Source organism: Dipodomys merriami, unplaced genomic scaffold, assembly GCF_024711535.1.
Source record: "Dipodomys merriami isolate MVZ:Mamm:240054 unplaced genomic scaffold, mDipMer1.0.p SCAF_19, whole genome shotgun sequence".
In the NCBI taxonomy this organism is placed as follows: Eukaryota; Metazoa; Chordata; class Mammalia; order Rodentia; family Heteromyidae; genus Dipodomys; species Dipodomys merriami.
Genome location: NW_027203270.1, coordinates 2,483,433 through 2,505,755, shown reverse-complemented (window position 1 = coordinate 2,505,755; position 22,323 = coordinate 2,483,433). Strand labels below are relative to the sequence as shown.

At 43.6% G+C, this 22,323-nt stretch overlaps 1 protein-coding gene across 1 annotated transcript in view; it reads right to left on the bottom strand.

Annotated features, from left to right (window-relative positions):
* The window catches only part of Myh13 (myosin heavy chain 13), a 53,126-nt gene that overhangs the window by 7,280 nt on the left and 23,523 nt on the right, over window positions 1–22,323 (bottom strand). Inside the window, exons 21-35 of the mRNA XM_070026720.1 lie at window positions 21,159–21,401; window positions 20,464–20,640; window positions 19,224–19,369; window positions 19,023–19,113; window positions 17,919–18,308; window positions 15,848–15,974; window positions 15,639–15,757; window positions 13,577–13,773; window positions 12,803–12,986; window positions 11,878–12,043; window positions 11,120–11,244; window positions 9,767–10,075; window positions 9,467–9,670; window positions 5,120–5,245; window positions 4,648–4,818 (exon numbers count right to left, since the gene is read on the bottom strand). Of these exons, the coding sequence (XP_069882821.1) occupies window positions 4,648–4,818; window positions 5,120–5,245; window positions 9,467–9,670; window positions 9,767–10,075; window positions 11,120–11,244; window positions 11,878–12,043; window positions 12,803–12,986; window positions 13,577–13,773; window positions 15,639–15,757; window positions 15,848–15,974; window positions 17,919–18,308; window positions 19,023–19,113; window positions 19,224–19,369; window positions 20,464–20,640; window positions 21,159–21,401 (2,775 nt within the window). The remainder of the gene's footprint in view (window positions 1–4,647; window positions 4,819–5,119; window positions 5,246–9,466; window positions 9,671–9,766; window positions 10,076–11,119; window positions 11,245–11,877; window positions 12,044–12,802; window positions 12,987–13,576; window positions 13,774–15,638; window positions 15,758–15,847; window positions 15,975–17,918; window positions 18,309–19,022; window positions 19,114–19,223; window positions 19,370–20,463; window positions 20,641–21,158; window positions 21,402–22,323) is intronic.

Sequence of the window (22,323 nt, the reverse complement as noted above, 5' to 3'; positions counted from 1 at the left end):
GAATCTAGTTGGATCAAAAAAACAGGATCTGTCTGTCTGTTGTCTTCAAGAGATGTACCTTTTCTACAAAAACAAACATATTCTTGAAGTGAAACGCTGGAATAAAATCTACCAAGCAAACGGCCCCCACAAACAGGCTGGAGTAGTAATACTAATATCAGATAAAATAGACTTCAATTTAAAATTAGTGAGAAGAGATAAAGAAGGACGCTACACACTAATGAAAGGATCTCTCCTATAGGAGGATAGAACAGTTCTAAATATCTATTCATCAAGTACGAGAGCACCCAAATTTACCCAAGAAATACTACTTTCCCTAAAATTACACATAGATCCAAAGATGTTGATTTTTGGTGATTTTAACATACTGCTTTCCCTGCTGGATAGATCAAGTTGGCAAAAACTCACCAGAGAACAGCAGATCTAAACAAGTGCATAGACCAACTAGACTTAACAGCTCTCTATAGACTATTTCACCCATCAGCAACAGCACATGGAACATTCTCCAAAATATACCACATTTTAGGTCATAAACCAAATCTGTCCAAATACAGAAACACTGAAATTATTCCCTGCATTCTCTCAGACCACAAGGGAATAAAATTAGAATTCCACTCCAAAAGTCACCAAAGAAAATCCTATAACACATGAAGGCTAAACCACACACTGTTGAACCACCAGTGGGTCATGGAAGAGATTAGAAAAGAAACTCAAATGTTTATGATAGTTAACAAAAATGAACTTACAAATTACCGGCTCCTCTGGGACACAGCAAAGGGAGTACTCAGAGGGAAGTTTATAGCTCTGAGTTCCTACATCAACAAATTGGAGAGATCTGAAACCAACAATTTAATGAGACACCTGAAGTTCCTTGAAAAAGAGCAACAAGCCAAACCCTAATCCAGCAGACAGAAACAAATAATTAAAATTAAATCAGAATTAAATGAATTAGAATCCAAAACCCCCCATAGAATCAACAAAACAAAGAGCTGGTTCTTCAAAAAAAAAAACCATAGAAGGAATCAGTAAAAGAAAGAGTTGGTTCTTTGAAAAAAATTAACAAAATTGACAGACCCTTAGCAAATCTTACCAGAAGAAGAAGAGAACAAACTCAGAGATGAGAATGGAAACATCACCACAGAAACAACCAAGATTCAGAACATTATAAGGGAATATTTCTCATTTCAGTTTGAGACTCTGGATGAAATGGAAGAATTTCTAGCAACTATTGATATGCCCAAACTAAACCAGATGAGCTAAAACAACTTAACAGCATTGAAATAGAAACAGCAATAAGAGACCTCTCATCCAAGAAAATCCCAGAATCAGATGGGCTCACTGCTAAATTCTACAAGGCCTTCAAAGCAGAATTCACAGCATACTTCTCCAACAAGTCAATGAAATTGAAAGTGAAAGTTAACTCCTTCTATGAAGCCATCATAACCCTCATCCAAAAACCAGACAGGGACTCATCAAAGAAAGAGAACTATAGACCCATTTCTTTGATGAACATCGATGCAAAACTTCTCAACAAAAATCTGGCCAATAGACTTCAACAACTAATCAAAAAAATCATATGCCATGATCAAACAGATTCATTTCAAGAATACAAAGCTGGTTCAATATACACAAATCGATTAATGTAATACATCACATCAACAAGAGCAAGGATAAGAACCACATGATTATCTTAACAGATGCAGAAAAAGCATTTGACAAGATCCAACACCCCTTTATAATGAAAGATCTGGAGAAGCGAGGAATCTAGGGAACATTTCTCAATACAATGAAGGCCTTGTATAACAAACCTACAGCCAGCATTATACTTAATGGAAACAAAGCTGAAGACATTTCCTCTAAACTCAGGAACAATGTCCACTCTTTCCACTCCTCTTCAATATAGTATTAGAATGTCTAGCCAGAGCAATAGGACAAGATGCAAACATAAAGAGGATTCAAATAGGGAAAGATGAAGTAAAACTCTCCCTCTTTGCAGATGATATGATCTTGTACTTAAAGCACTCTACTCCCAAGTTACTTGAGCTGATTTGAACCTTTGGCAAAGTAGCAGGGTATAAAATTAACCCCCGCCCCAAATCAATGGCTCTCCTGTATGCCAACAATGAAAAGAACACACCTGAAATCAGGAAAGCAACTCCTTTTATAATAGCCCCACAAAAAAATAATGTAGCTAGGAATTAACTAAAGAGGTGAAGAATCTTTATGATGAAAATGTTAAAAACTTGGAAAAGGAAATTAAAGCAGAACTAATGAAGTGGAAAAACCTCCCGTGCTCCTGGATAGGGAGGATTAACATTGTGAAAATGGCAATACTGCCAAAGGCTATCTACAAACTCAGTGCAATACCTATCAATATTCCAACCTCATTCTTCAATGAAATAGAAGAAGCAATCCAAAAATTCATATGGAACAATAAAAGACACCAAAGAGCAAAAATAATCTTTAGCAGAAAGGACAGTGATGGAGGAATAACATTACCAGACTTCAAACTCTACTATAAGGCCATAATAATAAAAACAGCTTGGTACTGGCCAAGAACAGACTCGAAAACCAATGGAGTAGAACCAAAGACCCAAAAATTAACCCGCAGATCTATAGCCACCTAATCTTTGATAAGGGTGCCAAAAAATAGTATAGAAGAAAGACAGCCTCTTCAGTAAGTGGTGCTGGCAAAATTGGTTAAACACCTGTAGAAAACTAAAGCTATATCCTTATCTATCACCCTGCACCAGAATCAACTCTAAATGGATCAAAGACCTTGAAGTCAAAGCAGACACCCTGAAAACATTACAGGAAGAATAGGAGAAAATCTAGGCTCCTTGGCACAGGCCAAATTTTCTTAATAAAGATCCAGAAACACAACAAATCAAAGAAAGGTTGGGCAAATGGGATTGCATGAAATTGCAGAGCCTCTGCATGGCAAAGGACATAGCTAGCAAGATCAATAGAAAGCCCACGGATTGGGAAAAGATCTTCACTAGCCATACAATCGACAAGGATCTCATATCTAAAATATACCTGGAATTCAAAAAATTAAATCCTCCAACAACAAATCCTCAAAGAAATAACTGCCTGATTAATAAGTTGGCTAAAACTTAAAGAGATACTTCTCTGAAAAGGAAATAAGAATGGCCAATAGACACATGAAGAAATGCTCAACTTCTCTGGCCATAAAAGAAATGCAAATCAAGACAACATTGAGATTTCACATCACCCCAGTTAGAATGGCTATAATCAAGAAATCTAATAACAACAGATGCTGGAGGGGATGTGGACAAAAGGGAACCCTACTGCTTTGTTGGTGGGAGTATAAATTTGTTCAACCACTGTGGAAAGCATTATGGAGGTTCCTCAAAAGACTTCACATAGAGCTCCCCTATGACCCAGCAATCCCATTTTTGGGCAGTTACCCAAATGATCACAAACAAGACCGTACTAAAGCTACCAGCACAACTATATTTATCGCAGCATTATTCACCATAGCTAAGATATGGAACCAATCAAGATGAGAGCAGTACTATTGAGGGCAGTAGATGAATGGATCAGGAAAATGTGTTATATATATGGAATTCTACACTTCCATCATAAAGAATGACACTGCCCTATTTGTTAGGAAATGGAAAGACTTGGAAAAAAATCATATTAAGTGAAGTAAGCCAGTCCAAAAGAAATTTAGGTCCCATGGTTTCCCTTATTTGCAATAATTAGTATACATGTAGAATAATCTTATCAGATGAGCTGCAAAGCTCAAAAGCGATGTACATGTGTCCATATAAGATGATGCTAAGTGAAATGAACCCCGAGATATGGACACAAGAGGTCTGCCTTTATTGTTATTGTTTTAAATGTACTATGTGATTTCTTTTTTTGGTTGTTTCTTTTGTATGTTCTTCCCCCTATGGCATATCCCCTGTTGTCATTGTACTTGATTTTGGTACCCTGCATCTTGTATATACATTTGTCTAATCTGGGGAGGGGAAGGGGAATAACGAAATGCTGAAACAGCGACACAGGACGACCCATTGCAACAATGATACCCACAGGAAACACACTTTACAACTTCGGGTGCAGGGATGGGGTGGGGTGGGCAGGAGTGTGGGAGGTGGGGGAGGAGATAGTGGGACAACAAAAGGGACAGGATAACAATGACTGACAAGTAATGCACTCATTGCCTTACTCATGTAACTGTACCTCTGTACAGCATCTTTACAATAAAATAAAATTTTTAAAAAAGAAACGTTTTTTTAAAAAAAGTCACTAAAGGACTGGGATTGTGGCTTAGCAGTAGAGTATTTGCCTAGCGTGCTTGAGGCCCTGGGTTCCATTTTTTAGTACCACATCAATAAAAAAGTCATTCAATAAATAATAAAAATGAAAAAATAAAATATTAAGAAAAAGTCACTACAAGTAATAGCAAATCAAGATGGATTTGTGGGTGGTGGGGCGTAGTGACAGGTGGAAAAGAGATAGGTGGGCATTTGGCCCCCAGTGATTTTGGCAAGTGATCTAAAGCTACTTTTGCAGGGACTTGATCAGCAGACACTCTCCCCCCCTCCCTAAATTTCTGGATTGTGACTCTGCCTAAGGGGGCACTTGGAGAGCCAGAACCTTCTCACACTATCCTACCCTGGCCTCCAGTTTCTGGATCTGCTTCTTGCCACCCTTCAGAGCCAGCTGCTCAGCCTCATCCAGACGGTGCTGCAGGTCCTTCACTGTCTGTTCCAGGTTCTTCTTCATCCGCTCCAGGTGAGCGCTGGTGTCCTGTTCCTTCTTCAGCTCCTCGGCCATCATGGCAGCCTAGTTAGGGTTACAGGATAATCGGTGGAGCTTCTGTTCATACCCACCCATGGCATATGGAAGATGAGGGTAAGGTTGGTTGTGTGCACCATGCTGAGCCTCACATTGCCTCCACCTCCCCCACCGTGGGTCAGTTACCACATCCCACTCTGCTCTACAATGACTCCCTTCTCTCATGGCATCCCTCCAGGATGCCACTGTAAGCTCTCAAGGAATCGTTCCCCCTCTTTCTGGGCCCTAGTCCAAAAGCCGTTTCTGATCTGCAGTCACCATCTCTGCAAAATAAGAAGAGGGCGCTTACATCAGTGATGGCCTTCTTGGCCTTCTCCTCTGCGTTCCTGGACTCCTGGATGGAGTTCTCCACCTCAGCCTGGCACTGAGCCAAGTCAGTCTCCAGTTTTTTCTTGGTATTTATCAAGCTTGTATTCTACAAGAAAAATTAGATATCAGGGTGAAGGTTCCATTTGGGCAATCCAAACAACAGGAAGACAGCAAGTGGAGTGGGGAATTAGGTAAATCATAATCAGGTTCTTTTTCTTATTTCTCCCAGGGGTGATCCTATGAGACACTGTGTCATTTTTGACTGAACACCAAGTCCTGAAGCAGAAAAATTGAAGCCAGGCATTTGGTGACTCATGCTGAAATACGAGCTCTTTGGGAGACAGAGATATGGAGGATCCAGGTTTGAGGCCACCCCAGAAAAAAAAAAAAAGTTCACAAGGCCTCCATCTCAACCAACAGCTGGGTTTGGTGGTATGCACCTGCCATTCCAGTGACATGAGAGGTGGAAATCAAGAGGTTCTCAGCCAACCTAAACTAGAAGGCTTGTGAAACCTTGTCTCAACAGTTAGTATACCAACTACTTGGAGAACTGTGAATACAAAGATTGAGGTTCAGGCAGGCTCAGGTAAAAATGCAAGACCCTTATCTCAAAAATAACCAGAGCTAAAAGAGGCTGGAGGCAAGCATTAAGTGGAAGAACACCTTCCCAGCAAGTGTAAGGTCCCAAGTTCAAATCTCAGTATCACAAATAAATAATTGAACAAATGATAAATCTCAAATATGAGTATAGTTAGGTTATTCAGCAAAATAGTATTGGAACACAGAAGTGACTGATAGAAATAACTATGTAACACAAAAAATAATTTTAACAATCAAAATAAACTATACCTAGGACAAACTAGACAACATTTGCAATGTATAACATGGGGAAAATTCTCTTTCATATAAATAAGACAAATCAATGAGAAAAAAGGTAAGAAGTATAAATAGGTTAAACACATCAGAAAACAAATACAAACGGGCTAGTTGCTGGTGACTCACGCCTGTAATCCTAGCTACTCAGGAGGCTGAGATCTGAAGATCATCAAAGCCAGCCCAGGCAGGAGAGTTTGTGAAAACATGCTTATCTTTAATTAATCACCAAAAATCTGGAAACAGAACTGTGGTTCAAAGTGATAGAGAACTAGCCTTAAGCACAAAAGCTGAAGGACAGTACCTAAGCCCTGAGTTCAAGCTTTGGGACAGGCACATAAAAAGAAATACAAATGGACAAAATAATGATGAGAATCCAATTCCTTAGTAACAATGATAAAAAAAACCCGATGAAGTGTATTCAACATAAAGTTGACAATAATAATAATAAACTTGATAATAATAATGACAATAATAAATCAGTTTTCACACAGTTTCCCAATGAGAAAAAATAGGGATGGCCTTGTTAAATAGTAATTTACAATATAATTATGCACATCTTCACTGTTTCTACCTGAAATTTTACATCTAGAAAAGTGCTTCTAGAGATAGTAAGACAATAGTAATCATCTCAGATATTTGTGAAGATATTTATTATGACTCTTTTTGTAATATAATTTTTTATTGGGAACAATCTAATCCACTCACAAAGCCCTGATTAAAGCTCTTTATATATAACTAGACATTTTGCTTTTTGGCCATTAGTATTACATCATAGAAGAACATTTAAAGAGATAGAAATATGTTCGCCAGATACTGTTAAATGACACTAGTAGCTTGCAAAAGGTTGATTATATATATATCTATATCTATATATCTAACATATATATTTTACTTGTAAAAGGTTGATATATATTTATATAATATTAGGGGAAGGGAGGCAAGAGGGTGGACATTGATTAGAATGTGTTGTAAACATGTGGAAATGCAACAATAAAATCTCCCCCTCTATAATGTAAGTGAATAAAAATACAATATTTGTATAATTCATAACAATCTAAGAAGAGGGACCCTTAAATAGTAACAATATGGGTTTGCTTATTTCCTCCTCCTCCCCCTCCTCCTCCTCCTCCCCCTCCTCCTCCTCCTCCCCCTCCTCCTCCTCTTCCTCCTCCTCCTCCTCCTCCTCCTCCTCCTCCTCCTCCTCCTCCTCCTCCTCCTCCTCCTCCTCCTAATTCTTCTTCAATAAGCAACTTTTAGCTGGTTTCAGGGCCTCACACCCATAGCCCTAGTTACTCAGGAAGCTGAGATTGCGAGGATGAAGTTTCTGGGTCAGCCTAGGCAGAGAAACCCATGAGACTCTTTACCTTCATGAATAAAGTTGGGAATGACAGGTTCATGCTTGTCAATGAGTTATGATAGGAAACAAAATCTAGGTGAATTGTGGTCTAGGTATGTAAGAAAGGAAGTGAGGTACTATCTCAAAAACAGCCAGTGCAAAAAAAAAGTTGTGTAGCATCATGGCTTAGTAGTGGTAGAGTCTGCTCCAGCAAGCACAAGGCCCTGAGTTCAAACTCCAGTACTTCCAAAAAACAAATACATAAAAAAATAAAATCCAACTTTCATGAAAGCAATGCAAATAATTATTTTGAAAAGATTCTAACATTTCATTTTAGATGGCCCAGACTGAGCATCCTAGTGTGAATGCCTGAAATCTGAAAATCTTCTCAAATCTCTAAGTTTCTGAATATCAACTTTGACCACAAGTAGAAATGGTCACACCTGACCTCATGTGGCTGTTCTCAGTGACAATGCCAGAGTAGAATTAAGGATGTAGCTCAAGGCCTTGAGTTGATCCCTAGCACCACAAGGGAACAAAATCTGCCACCACCAACAAAAAAATCTGGGCACAATGTTGCATGCTTGAATTCTCAGCACTGAAGTCTGAGGCAGAAGGATCACAGGTTCAATGCCAGCCTGAGCCACATAGCAAGACCCTGTCTCAAAAAAAAATGCACCAGGAAACAGATAATTGAAAGGAGTTGGATGGGGTTAAGGGAACAGGATAGGCAAATCACAGAAGAAGGGGGAGGAGAGATGCAGTCAAAATTAAATGCATTTCCTACAAAATTAAGAAAAGTGAGGGGACCGGTGGGTTGAATGGGACAGGTGAAATTGTTAAAAGGGGTAAAACTGATCAAGACACATTGTATCCATAAACTGTTTTGTTGAATGGCAACTCCTTAAAGATAATAAACAACTTAAAGATAATAAAAAATATATTTTAAAAATTCCCCAAACCAAAATCCCAAACAACAACAGCAAAAAAACCCTTCAGGTAAAAAATATTATATAACATTCATTTTAGGTTCTGACTATCACATTTATACAAAGCAAATGAATTTCACGTTTGGCTTTGGATCTCATCCCTAATAGATCTCATTTTGTATATGTAAATATTCCCCTAAATCAAAAATCTAACCTGAACTCTGAAACATGTCTGGTCCCAAGTATTCCCTTCCTTCCTTCCCACTTGTAAGTATTTGGGATAAGGAATTCTTAACATGTACACCTTCTGTGAAGCATCCTTCAGTGCTTTAAGCTACAACTAATTTTTTCTCATCCTGATTCTCCCACAACGTGTGTGTGTGTGTGTGTGTGTGTGTGTGTGTGTGTGTGTGTGTGTGTGTGTGTGTGTGCGTGTGTGTGTGTGTGCGCAGTTCTGGGCCTTGAACGAATGGTCCAGGCTCTATCTCTTAGTTTTTTCTTTGCTCAAGGCTAGCACTCTATCTCTTGAGCCACACTCCCAGATATTTTTTTGGATAGTTTTTGGAGATAAAGAGTCTTACAGGCTTTCCTGCCAGGTCTGGTTTCAAACTATGATCCTCATATCTCATCCTCTTGAGTAGCTAGGATTATAGGCATCAGCTACCAGCACCCAGCTTCATATATGATTTTTTAAAAAAATTTTTTTTGGTACCGTTGAGGGGCCTGAACTCTGGGCCTGGGCACTGTCCCTCAGCTCTTCAGCTCAAAGCTAGTGCTCTACCACTTGAGCCACAGCGCCATTTCCGGCTTTTTTCTTTTTTGCTTACGTGGTGCTGGGGAATCGAACCCAGGGCCTCATGCATGCAAGGCAAGCGCTCTATCACTGAGCCACCTTCCCAGCCCCCATATATGGTTTTTTTTTTATCTGCTTCTTTAGGATAACAGGAAACTTAAAAAAAAGAATCAGTCAAGAGTCTGATTTTCCTGGCAAGGGGCTGGTCTTGACTGCTAGAATGGAGGAATGGAAAACTCCCTGCCAACTCCCTACCTAGGCTCTCGCTACCCCTGGGGAGGGACCTGAGCTGAAGGATGGAGGAAAGGGGTGTTCCTTGGACATGAGGAAGACGGCAAGGGGGGGGGGGCTCTCCCTGCCTCAGGCAGATGAGAGCCAAAGGAGAGTGGGCACCTGGGAGTGTAGCAGCTGCACTCTGTCACTGGCATCCAGCAGCTCCTGCTCTGACAGCTTGCGGGTCCGCTCTGTCTGCTCCAGGGCCACCTTCATCTCCTCCAGCTCCTCCTGGAGGAGGCCGTTCCTGCGCTCCACAATGGCCAGCTGCTCCTTGAGGTCCTCATTGCTCCTTAGGGCATCATCCAGGTGCAGCTGGGAATCCTTTCCGATCGGGGATGGGGGAAAACCAGAAGTGAAGCTAGAGCTGCTGGGTGGGCTGGGGGACCCTGGGTTCCACGGGAGGCGGCTGGGGCTCACCTTCAGCTGGCCCTGGATGGTGCGCAGGTGTTTCTGGGTCTCAGCCACCTGGCGGTTGGAATGGCCCAGCTGGATCTCCATCTCGTTGAGATCGCCCTCCATCTTCTTCTTCAGCCGCAGGGCATCATTCCGGCTGCGGATCTCGGCATCCAGCACGCTCTGCATGGCCTCTGTGGCTCGTTGGCTGTTTCTTTTGAGCTGCTCGATTTCCTCATCCTTCTCAGTGACCTTGCGGTCCAGCTCGGACTTCACCTGGTTTAGTTCTAGCTGGATGCGCAGGATCTTGCTCTCCTCGTGTTCCAAGGAACCCTGATTAGAGCAAAGGAGCTATTGGGAGTACTGTGAATATTTCGATCCCAATACAAATAGCATAAGAATAACCCATTATACAGATGGAGAGAATGATCCTCAGAGGTTTGAGCATTTGACCTGTTCCCGAAAGTCCCAAACAGTGATGAAACTGCAACACATTGTGTCTGTTAATAACAAGGAATCCATCTTGAGTTGGGAATTGGCAAAACGTTTAGGATCCAGGATGCTGGTGGCTCACACCTGTAATTCTAGCTACTCACGAGGCTGAGACCTGAGGATCAAAGTTTGACCCCAGCCCACACATGAAAGTCTATGAGACTCTTATCTCCCATTAGTCACCAAAAACCCAGAAACAGAGGTGTGGCTCAAGTGGCAGAGCACCAGCCTTGAGCAGAAAACACTGAAGAGACAGTGCTCAGGCCCTGAGTTTAAGTCCTTGTATCTGTACATGCACACACACACACACACACACACACACACACACACACACACACACACACACACACACATGCATGCACGCATGCACACACACACACATACACACACACACACCACAGTTTGTGGAGGATGTGATGTGTCACCCAGCAGTGTTTTTGACAGAACATCTGTTCCCTTGTTATTCTGCACCAGTTTAAATTTCCTGAGACATGTTTCAACCAATGGTCTTGCGTGGCCACGGATGACTCTAGGCCTATTTTGCTTCTGCAGCATTCCTGACAGCACAAAGTGCTCTGTTCTAGGTGATTCTGTGCTACAACAGTCACTGAGGGCTAGGGAGCCATTTTCAGGATTGATGATTTCAGGAGCCATTTCAAGTGATTGCTGTTTTGCTTTCAGAGAGGAAGCTACTGAGGATGCATATATTCTCAAGAGGCGATGTGTGTGAGTGGACACCAGAGCAGAGCCTTTTCAGACCCCAGAGGTAATCATCTTCCCCTTGGAGGAAGTGTCTGCCTCCAGGCAGGAAGGAACTCCTCACAGGGATGGACAAGCACACCCTCTTTCAGCTTCCAAATTCTGAATCCCAGACATGACACTTGCCTCCACTTCTTCTAAGGCAGCCTGGAGATCAGACTTTTCCTGCTCCATTTGCTTCTTGGTCTTTTCCACTTCTTGAAGGTTCTTGACAGTTTCTGCAATGTGCTCCGTTAAGTCAGAAATCTCTTCTGCAAAGAACGGGTTTGATTTAGGATCTCTGTCAATGGGCTCTGGTTTCACAGCAGAGGTATTTGCCAGGCGTTGTAGGGGCTGGTGGTTCACTGATGACATTTATATAGGGGAGAATGTGGGGAAGTGGTTCCTTGGAGGTGTCAGCAGACACAGCTGTGTCACTCCTGAACTATGCAGAGAAAGTAGCAACAGGGAGACAACACCATCACCCTAAGACCTCAAAAGGGTCACAGAGAGGAACCAGAAAAAAATGGATGGAATCATCATCACCTAGAATGCATGGGGGCTTTAGAGAGGTCTTGTCTGGTTTTCTAATTTTCTGCAGCCTAAGGAATTTATTGACAAACACAAGGTTGCAAAGACATTTAGAGACAGACTCTCTGAAAGATCTTGTTCTCTAACAACAGCAGCCTGTTGTTAGAGACTCCTGCTCCTCAAAAATGAGACTTAAGCTGCCACCTTACATGAAGAGGAGTTGGGCCTTGGAGCAAACTGGTAGACGCAAGGCATGATGGGTGAGGGTTTTGAAAGGCAGTAGGAGGGAGGAGGCTGTGGCTGACTGGGGAAGGGGCTGGAAGGAGGAGAGGAAGAAACAGACTTTGCACGCTGGTGGTGCTGACAGTGCTCACCTTGCAGATTTTTGTTCTCCCGCCTCAGCGTCTCTACCTGATCTACCACCTCTTCATAAGCGTTCCTCATCTTGAAGATCTCGGTACTGAGAGACCTGGATTCTTTCTGAGCAGCTTCCAGCTCTGCTTGACTTTCATCCAGCTTTTGCTTCCACTCTGCAAGGACCTGAGACATGACAAAGAGACAGGTAAGAAGGAGAAAGCCCTGCAGTGAGGGTGGGGGGTGGAAAGTGGGATGGGGTACGGGGAGGGGTTTGGGGCTGAATAGAGACCACTCAGACACGAGCTGGAAACAATACCAAAGTGTAGCCCTTTCCTTCTTATGGACCAGAGAAAGAGACTGGCTTCCAACTGGTGGCCCTACAATGTTCATCCAGGTTCTTTAAGATACAAGTTGGGAATCTCTGATCTGAGATGACTGGGGACTAGAAATGTTTCAGATCTGTGATCCCTCACCCTGCCCTCCTCCTGGTTAGATTTTTGAACTTTTGTGTAGGCATAAAATACTTGGAGATGGGCTCACTCATGTTTCAGATACATCTTCTACACCTAGCCTGTCATGGGACAGTTTTGGCATGCCCGTGTTTTGATTTGCCACATGGTGCATGAGGTCGGGTGTAGAATTTTCCACTTGATACATCATCCCTCTCCAGTATTCAGACTTGGGATTTATTTTTCTGGATTAGAGACACTTGACTTGTATTCCATGCTTAATGTAATTAGAATTAGCTTTGACTAATAAGAAGACTCCCTTTGGAGGAGGGTCTGTCATGAGACTAAAGAGAGACTCAGGATCTTTCCAACTGGACGTTGCGGCTGCAGCTGCAGGACCTCTCATGCACCCAGCCATGAGAGACTCTCCCTTGGACCACCCCCTCCATGAAGCCATGCAGGGGGGTGGGATGAGGGAGGGGAGGGACAGGACCTTGTCGAAGTTTCTCTGCTTCTTGTCCAGAGTGGCGCAGGCAGTGTGGGCCCGCTCCAAGTCCAGCATCAAGTCATCCACTTCCCCCTGGAGCCTCTGCTTGGTTTTCTCCAAGGAAGCGCACTTAGAATTGGCCGTCTCTGTGTTTTCTTCTGCCTCCTGGAGCCTCTGGGCCAGTTTCTTCCTAAGAGAACCAGATGTTGTTTGTGTCTTGGCAAGAGTGGGATTATTTCGGAAAATGACTGTTAGGGTAAAATAGAAAGGAACAGTCTGGGAAGGAATCAGCAGGCCCTGGTGTGTTGAGAGGAGAGGATCCTAGCACAGCCATGTGTTATCCAATAACATGTTCCAGGCAACATACCCCATGGTGGGCCCACAAAATTACAGTGGTGCTGGAAAGCACTTGAAGAAGCCACATAGATTGATTGAGGTATGTACACATACGCTCTAGAACGTTCCCACAATGGCAACAGAGATGTGCTTCTCAGAACATACCCCATGCATGGTTAAGTGACATGACTGTATTGCTTGAATAATCCCAAAATGGTTGGTGGCAAGGAAGGGATCCCCAAGGAGTCCTCAAGAGAGCCAGGTGGATAGGTAGTTTCACAGGGGGACGGCAGGGAGACCCCCGAGAGGTGATAAGATGTCACTGGATGCTTAAGGAACTAAGAAGGAGGGAAGAGAGATTCTGGCCAGGCAGGAGCAAGCACTTCCCTGTCGCTTAGCTTCTGTCATAAAGCCAGCATGTCTGTTGTAACCCTGGAATCATACTTGGCCTCCTCCAGCTCCTCCGTGCGCTGGATGGCGTCCGTCTCATATTTGGTTCTCCACTGGGCAACCTCACTGTTGGCCTTGGACAGCGCCCTCTGCAGCTCGGCTTTGCCTTCCTGCTCCTCCTCATACTGCTCCCGAAGGAGGTCACAGTCATGGCGGGAGGATTGCAGGGCGTGGGCCAGGGCATTCTTGGCCTGGAGAATTGCAGCGGTGACAAATCGTAAAATGATGAGATCCTTTTTCAAGTTAAGGTGATTTTTTTTTTAAAGTTTACACTTGAAGCATTCCCATGAAGTATAAATGTGGCCATGTTTGCTTATCACCTACTTAAATTTTTTAGGTTCTCTCCTTCATTAGAATATATTTAAATATATTAAAATTTTATATCTAAATCTCTTTATTAAAAACAAAACACAATTCATGACACCATGTTGGAGAGAATACCATGAACATTTGCTAACAGCCAAACAGTAGGTAGCCATAAAAGTAAACACACTGAGAATAAAGCAATATAATCCCTGTCTGGTTGGTTACCCACTGTGACTCTGGGCCTGTGGTCTATCCTCTGTTGATGTCATAGTTAGGTAAATAAATAATGCTAAAGAGCTGTTGCTCAAATGGAGACCTCTTCCGCGGATCTAATTAGAAGTATGGAAATGGAATTAAAAAGGCACTGACTGTCTTGCTCCTTGGTCTGGAATGATAAAGAATTGTGGCTATGAGAAACATAGAGCATATTTTGGTGTCATGAATGAGCTGTCCTCACACTAGGGCCTGCTGATGGGCTGTGCTGTTCCAGGGCTCAGCCTCCTCTTCCTAAGCAAGAGAGGACATTCGTATCTGGACAGGGTAAAAGTTCAGTTCTAGCTATAGTGGTCACAAAGCACCCTCTAATGCCACCATCAAGGAATTCTGTTTCCCCAGTGTAGTCAGGTGTACATCTTTATCCTTGAAAAAACAAACACATGTAAGGCTGGGAATAGTAGTACACGCCGTAATCCAGTTACACAGTAGATATAGGTATGAGGGTTGTGGGCCAAGGCCAGCCTGGGGAGGAAAATGCAAGATCCTATCTGAAAAATGGCTAAAGCAAAAAGCATTGGAGGTATGTCTCAAGTGATAGGGCATCTGCCTAGCAAGCACAAGGCCCCAAGTTCAAGCCTCAGTACTACCAAAACAGAGGAGACTACCTCAATACTTGTTCAAGCACTGGTTCTTACCTACTTTCCCTGATTCCAGTTCTATCAAACTGCCTTACTGTAGAAGAGAAAGATGGACAGTGAACATGAACCTAGTTTTTTTTTTTTTGGAAGATTATCCTGTAACTCATAGCCAGTGTACAGCAACCACAGAATTCCATTCATGCATTTTTTTTTTGTCTGTCATGGGACCTGAACTCTGGGCCTGGGCACTGTCCCTCAGCTCTTCAGCTCAAGGCTAGTGCTCTACCACATGAGCCACAGCACCACTTCCGGCTTTTTTCTGCTTATGTGGTACTGAGGAATCAAAACCAGGGCCTCGTGCATAAAAGGCAAGCACGCTACCACTGAGCCACCTTCCCAGCCCCCCACTCATGCAGTTTTGAGAACCCTTAAATTCCTATTCCAATGATTGAATATATATTCTTGGCATTTCCTGAGTTTTTATGGTGTGTACTGGTGCTATACCTACTAGGTGCCTCTACAGTGGGCTGACATAATTTCTGGACACAAACATCTGATTTCAATAAAGAAGAAAGAGTTGAAAGCATTCCAAGTTGTGGGGCTGGTTGGCTTGACTGAGATGGACAGTCTAGTACTTTGATGGGGAAGAGAGGCTCTGAGCTGAAGAGCAAACTTCTCAGACCATCCTGTAAGGACAGAGGTATCAAGAGGAAAGGCCCCTGGTGGATTCCTAGTCCTGAGAAAGAAGATCCAGTGCCAAGGGCCTCTGTGTACAGGCTCTTCCCGCTCTACAAGGCCTAGACAGGAAGCTCCAGACTTCTCCATGTGTCCAATTGCATTATTTGACCTCTCATATTCTCTCTAACTCTACCATTTCCCCAAAGAGGCATCCTCACCTTGGTCTCTTCCTCTAGTTGCCTCTTAAGCTCCTCCAGTTGCTGGGTGAGGGCCTGCTTGCCTTTAGTTAGCTGTGAGATCAGAGACTCCTTCTCTTCCACTTGGTGGCTCAGTTCCCCTACCAAAAAGATATGGTCCATCAGCCTTGCTGGTCTTCAACCTCCTGGACCAGCCTGGCTGGACCTTAGACCCTGGCCCATATCCTTACCATTTTGGGTCTGGAGTCTTGCCTTCTGCATGTTCAAATCATGGATTATCTGGGTCTGTTGGTCATCCTTAGCTTTGATTTCATTAAACTGATCTTCCACGGACCGGCACATTCTTTCTATATTACTCTTAAAAGAAAAAAAAATAAAATGTCTTCATGAATGGGAAAAATGAGTTTCTGGAGTACAATATGGAACTGGACAGTTTGACAATGTGGCTTCTTGTTAGGTTGGCTTAAAAAATCATAACCAGCTGGGTGCCAGTGGCTCATGTCTGTAATCCTAGCTACTCAGGAGGCTGAGATCTGAGGATCACAGTTTGAAGCCAGCCTGGGCAGAAAAGTCCTTGAGAGACTCTTATCTCCAATTAAGCACTTAAAACCCAGAAGTGGAGCGCTAGCCTTGAGCAAAAGAGCTCAGGGACAGTTCCCAGGCCCTGAGTTCAAGCCCCACAAATGACAAGAATAAAAGTTATAACCATACGTAACTTGAGGATAGGAATGAGATGGGGAAAGAAAGGTCAAGAACGACATTGATCAAGATGCATTGGACTCATAAGTTGACTTCTGGAATTGAAGTGCAACTACTTAATAAAAAATTGTAATAATTTCGGATTTGTTTTATTTTGATTTGTGATTGCTACTTAATTATGAATAGCTTAGAGCAACAGCTTGTGGTTGGTTAAGTATTTAATATTTGTAAACAAACCTCTGAGGAGATGCCACTCAAAAGAACCCGAGTAAGCCAGGCACTGGTGGCTCACACCTGTAAACCTAGCTACGCAGGAGATCTGAGATCTGAGGATCATGGTTCAAAGTCATCCCAGGCAGGAAAGTTCATGAGACTCTTATCTCCAATAAATCAGTCAGAAAACTGGAAGTAGCGCGGTGGCTCAAGTGGTAGAACACTAACCTTGAGCTGACGAACTGAGGGACAGTGTCCAGGCCCAGAGTTCAAGCCCCACAACCAAAAAAAAAAAAAAAAAAAAAAAAAAAAGAAAAAGAAAAAGAAACGTATTCGTTACCTGGCTTATAAAAGGGTAACCTCTCTGTACCATACCTTAATAATAACAATACAATCATATTTTAAAAATAATCAAGAAAAGAAAACAGAGCAGAAAGCAGTGTTGGAGGTGGAGAGGCTGTGAGGAGGGCTGGCTAGAGACCTAACTGGGTGAGTGATGCTGGAATTTCTTCTAACTCAACCAACCCTGAGACATAGGAGAGAGAGAGGAAGAAAGAGAGGGAGAAGGAAAGAGAGAGAGAGTGGGAGAAGGAGAGGGAGAGGGAGACAGCTGCAGTGCTGTCCGAAAATGCTATGTTTGGATGTGGTTTGTACTTCCAGGGTTTATATACCTCCCAAGGAAGCTTGCTCCATCCCCCATGGTGGGGCTGAGCAGTGGTAGGCGCCTCAGTGGGAGGCTACTAAGTCATGATGGCACCATCTCAGGAAAGGATGAATCTGGTCTCTTGAGGCTGAGTTAATTGTTGCAGGAATGAATTGTGGGCTAAGAAGATCATCCATGGATAGAATTCGCTCTGGTATATTCCAGATAGACTGGAAGCTTTTTCTGTAATGCAACCTAGAGTGGCAGCATGTCATTGACTGAGCTTGCATGGTGAGGGTCTGAACGTGTGTGTCACCTCAAAGTGCTTGTGATGACACGATATCCCCAGTGAAATGCTGGGAAGTGGAGGCTTGGGGAGGTGATTAGGTCTTGATGATTCAGCCTTTGCAGAGAGTCACAGTCTGTACAGAAAATGAGCACTAGCTCCCTTGTCCCTGCTGCTATGGGCAGACATAGCATCACGCTGCCATCTTAGAAGCACAGTTTGGGTTCCTCAGCAGACACAAAATCTAGATCCTGGATTTCCCAGCCTCCCGGACTGTTGTTTGGAATTTACCCAGTCTTAAAGTCTTTTGCTACTGCATCTCCCCAAGATGGATAAGATGAATGTGAGGACTTGGGAGGGAGGAGGGGCTCAGTGCAGATCATGCAATGAGTGTAGAAGCATCAAGTTCCACACGCTCAGGGGCTCCCCATGGCCAAGGACAGAAAGGGTGAGTCTGTACCTTGGACTTGGAGACTGTTTCAATGTTGCTGGCCATGTCGTCGATCTCCATCTTCAGCTCACTCTTCTCCTTCTCCAGCTTCTGCTTGACCCTCTGCAGATTGTCGATCTGCTCCCCAAGCTCAGCCACACTGTCTGCATGCTTCTTCCTCAGGGTGGCGGTTGTGGCTTCGTGCTGCAGGGTGGCCTCCTCCAGGTCCCTGCGCATTTTCTGGAACTCAGCCTCCCGCTTCTTGTTCATCTCGATCTGGGCAGAAGTGGCTCCACTGGCTTCTTCCAGTCGATCGCTGATCTCCTCCAGTTCCCTGGCCAGGTCAGAGCGCTGCTTCTCAATCTTGGCTCGGAGTGTGTGTTCTGCTTCAATTTCTTCCTCCAGCTCTTCTGTGCGAGCCTGAAAGGTCAATGGATCAGGGAGGTCATCGTACAAAGAGCAGCCCACTTGTGGAGGGACTAGGTGATGAGGGCTTGGGGGGAAGTTCTGGAAGGATCCATAAACATGGGAAATTGATTGTTCTTTCTGAGAAGACTACAAGGGTATTAGGCTTAGGGATAGTGGTCAGTCACCTTTATTGACAATAGTTAGCCTTACTGGTAATATTTTGTCTCTTTTCAAGGAGATATGTTTATGTGTCACCAATAAAATTAGTGTATTATTTTTTAAAGAGAGGGAAAAGCCAGGCATGATGCTTGTCTATGGTGCCAGCTACTGTGGAAAGTGAAGCAGAAAGATATTCTTGAGCCCAGGAGTTCAAAATCCAGGCAGAGCAACACAGTGAGACCCTGTCTCAAAAACCAAGCCAAGCAACAAAACCAACCAAAAAGCAAAAAGCATAGAGAAAAGGATAGGACATTCTCTCTAGCTCCAATAGATGGAATAGAAATGTTCAAGAAACAAAGGGAGAGTTGGATATGGTCGTTCATGAGTGTCATCCAAGGACTTGGGAGGATGAGTCAGGAAGATCAAGAGTTTGAAGCCAGCCTGAGCTATGAAGGGGGACTTTGTCTACAAACATGCAAACACATAAACCAGACAAGAGAGAGCCGGAGAAGAGCAAGCAGTATACTGGCACACAGATGTCCCTCACTAGGCAGGGCTGGCACTTGCCTGTAATTCTTTAATCTTCTTCTGCAACTGCAAACTCTGAACTTGTTCATCATCGATTTTAGTTTGCAATTGACTGATTTCAAACTCCTTCCTGAAAAGAGATTAACCACCAAAAATCAAAGGACACAAACTATCACCCTTTGAGGTGCAAACAAGATGGCTTCCGGGCTCAAAGGGAGAGGCAGAAAACGCAACACCCACTTCTTTAATTTCTCTTCCACTTGCTGCTTGTCATTTTCTAGGTCCATTATGGATTCCTGGGAGATTTTCAAATCTCCTTCCAGCTTCCTCTTCACCCTTTCCAGATCGGCCCGAAGTTTTTTCTCCTGCTCCAAGCTCCCCTCCAGCTGGAAAGACATGGGCAATAAGACATAGGAACCCATTGGGAAAGCAAGCTGGACCCCCTTCAGCCCTTAGAGCCATACACCTGCCCAAGGCTTCAGGGTTACATAGTCAGAGGTTATCCCTGGAAGGAAGCAAGTCTTCCCTTCTTTGCCTTCTTCTCTCTTCTAGCAAAGCCCCTGGAGAGAGGGGGAATCTGGATCCCTTGGGTGCCTCCTAGTGCCTCTTTTGGCTGATTCCTAGTTGGCCTGTCCAGGTCACATTCCTGTTGGTAAAAGGTCAACACCCATAGACTAGTGCTTTTACCCAGACAGGAATACACAGTGGGAAGGGCAATGCCAGGAGGTCTACCTTGCCTGCCATTACTCTTCCCTTCTCACAGTAGAAACCATGGGGAGATTTAGGCAAGGAGTTGTTCACATGTCAGTGTGTGTCCATGTGAGCACAGGGAAAGCAAAGTGTGTGAACGGAGCATACCTACTCTGGCCTCAGGAAGATTAGAGATGTAGAAAACTTCTAGCCACAGTAACACATAAAATCAGATTACCTCAAACCTGGATCTTACACCAAGAATGAGAGTATACCATGATGGAGACACATGGCCACAGATGAAGTATTATTATTATTCTTGTATTGCATTATATTATATTGTTTTGTTTTGGCAATACCCAACATCAAACCCAGAGCCTTGTACATGCTGCTCAAGCATTCTACCACTGAACTGGAGCCAGATCTTCATTGTATTAGAACACAGTAGGAGATTTGGGAATCCTAATAACCTGCAGGCATATGTTAATTATAATAATGATGATGCTATATTTTACTGAAAATGTCAATTGATCTGTGGTGAATGTGTATTGGTGTGTTGTGTGCCTGTTGTTTTAGGGTGTATAACTGCCGCCCACTGGGCGTTGAGTGTCCCTTGGAACCCTCTCCCCCCCCCCTACAGGTAGAGCTGCTTGCATCCCTTTTTCTCAGGTGGAAGCTGAGATTTTAAAAGTCAGTCACCCTGCTTATCACCACATTTGGGATTGGGGATTGGCTGAGATCTGAACTCTGGACTCTGGTTCCAGAATCGGAACTCTTCAGCTCTCCTTACATCATCTGTTTGCTGTTCGAGCTTGACGTTGATTTTGATTAAGCCATTGACTTTGTCTTCTTCAACCTGCAGGTCATCTAGGGTCTGCTGATGGGCTTCCTGCAGGGCTTTCTTCTCCTTGGTCAGTTTGGAAATGTTTTCCTCAAGGGCTGTCATTTCTTCAGAAAGATTCTTTACCTGGGAGGACATCAGCACCAATGTTATATTGAAACATTTAGGCCAGGAACTTCCAATAACAAAATAATATTTCTTTTTTTTTGTTGTTGTTTGTGGGGCTTGAACTCTGGGCTTGGGTGCTGTCCTTGTGCTCTTCAGCTCAAGGCTAGAGTTCTACCACTTGAGCCACAGCGCCACTTCTGGTTTTTTAGTGGTTTATTGGAGATAAGAGTCTCACAGACTTTCCTGCCCGGGCTGGCTTTGAACCACGATCTTCAGATCTCAGCCTCCTGAATAGCTAGGATTACAGGTGTGAGCTACCGGCGCCTGGCTCAAAATAATATTTCTATCTTGCTCTATTAGATCTTTACTTTGGAATTGGTAACCTGTAAAGTTTTCCTTCCCCTTTTTATCTTTTCCTCCCTCCCTCCTTCCCTTCCGCTTTCTTTCTGCCTCTAACTTCTAGGTGGTGCTGGGTGGAGGAGGCTCCTGTACCCATCTTCCTTGGTACGTAGCCTGTGGGATTCTCAAGTGCCCACCTTGTTTTCTGTGGCGTGCTTCTCCTTCTCCACTTTGGTCAGGGTCAGCTCCAGGTCATCAATATCCCTTTTGAGAGAGGAACACTTGTCTTCCAAATTCCTCTTCTTGGCCACCAGCTCGGAATTGATCTCTTCCTCCTCTTCCAGCCTCTCATTCAGCTCCTTGACTTTTGCTTCCAGCTGGATCTTGCTCTTGATAAGCCCCTCACATCGCTCCTCGGCGTCCATCAGATTTTCTGTTTCCTGCAAGAACCAGGATGTTGTACATTTCAATCAGCTCCTTAAGAAACCCCTAAAAGCCCATTGCCTGAACCTAAGCCAAGAAGGATAAAAGTCCAGCATCTAAGCCTCCACCTTTGCTGAATTTGCCTATTGGATTATATCATTTTTCTGGTACCACCACCAGCTAACAAACAAGCCATGCACTCTGTGTCAAGCTAAACTGACTTGTATTTGCAAAACATGGCTACCTTATATAACTTTTAACAGAGAAAAGCTGCCTCAACCTTCAAAACAAGACATTATAAGCACACAAGAAGTCTGGTGCTGGACACTCACTCCTATCATCCTAACTACTCAGGTAGCTGAGATCTGAGGATTGCAGTTTCAAGCCAGCCTGGGCAGAAAATCTGTGAAATTCTTATCTCCAATTAACCAGCAAAAAGCCAGAAGTGGAAGTGTGGCTCAAGTGGTAGAGCACTAGCCTTGAGTGAAAAAGCCCCATGACATCGCAAGGCCCTGAGTTCAAGCCCCAGGACAGACACCAAACACACATACACACACACACACACTCACACTCACACAAAGATGAACAAATGAGCACATGAATGAATTAGTGCCAGAAGAATTATAGTGAATCCCTAGGGCAAGACAAAACTAGTAAATCCTTTTCTTTCAGTAAATCAAACCATCTTTCCCTGTTAAAAATATGTTCAGAACTGGCCATACCTTGCTGGGAAATTGCTATGATGAGACAGGGTAAAAGTTTTATAAACCTAAGCCATGTGCTAAAGATCAACATGCATTAAACCCTTTGATTCCCCAACACCCACATCAGTGAGTGCTGTTGCTCTGCCCACTTTACAGATGAGAAAACCAAGACTCAGAGGCAAGTGACTTGTCTTGTGGGCACACAGCTCCTATATGGAGGACCACACACCCAACA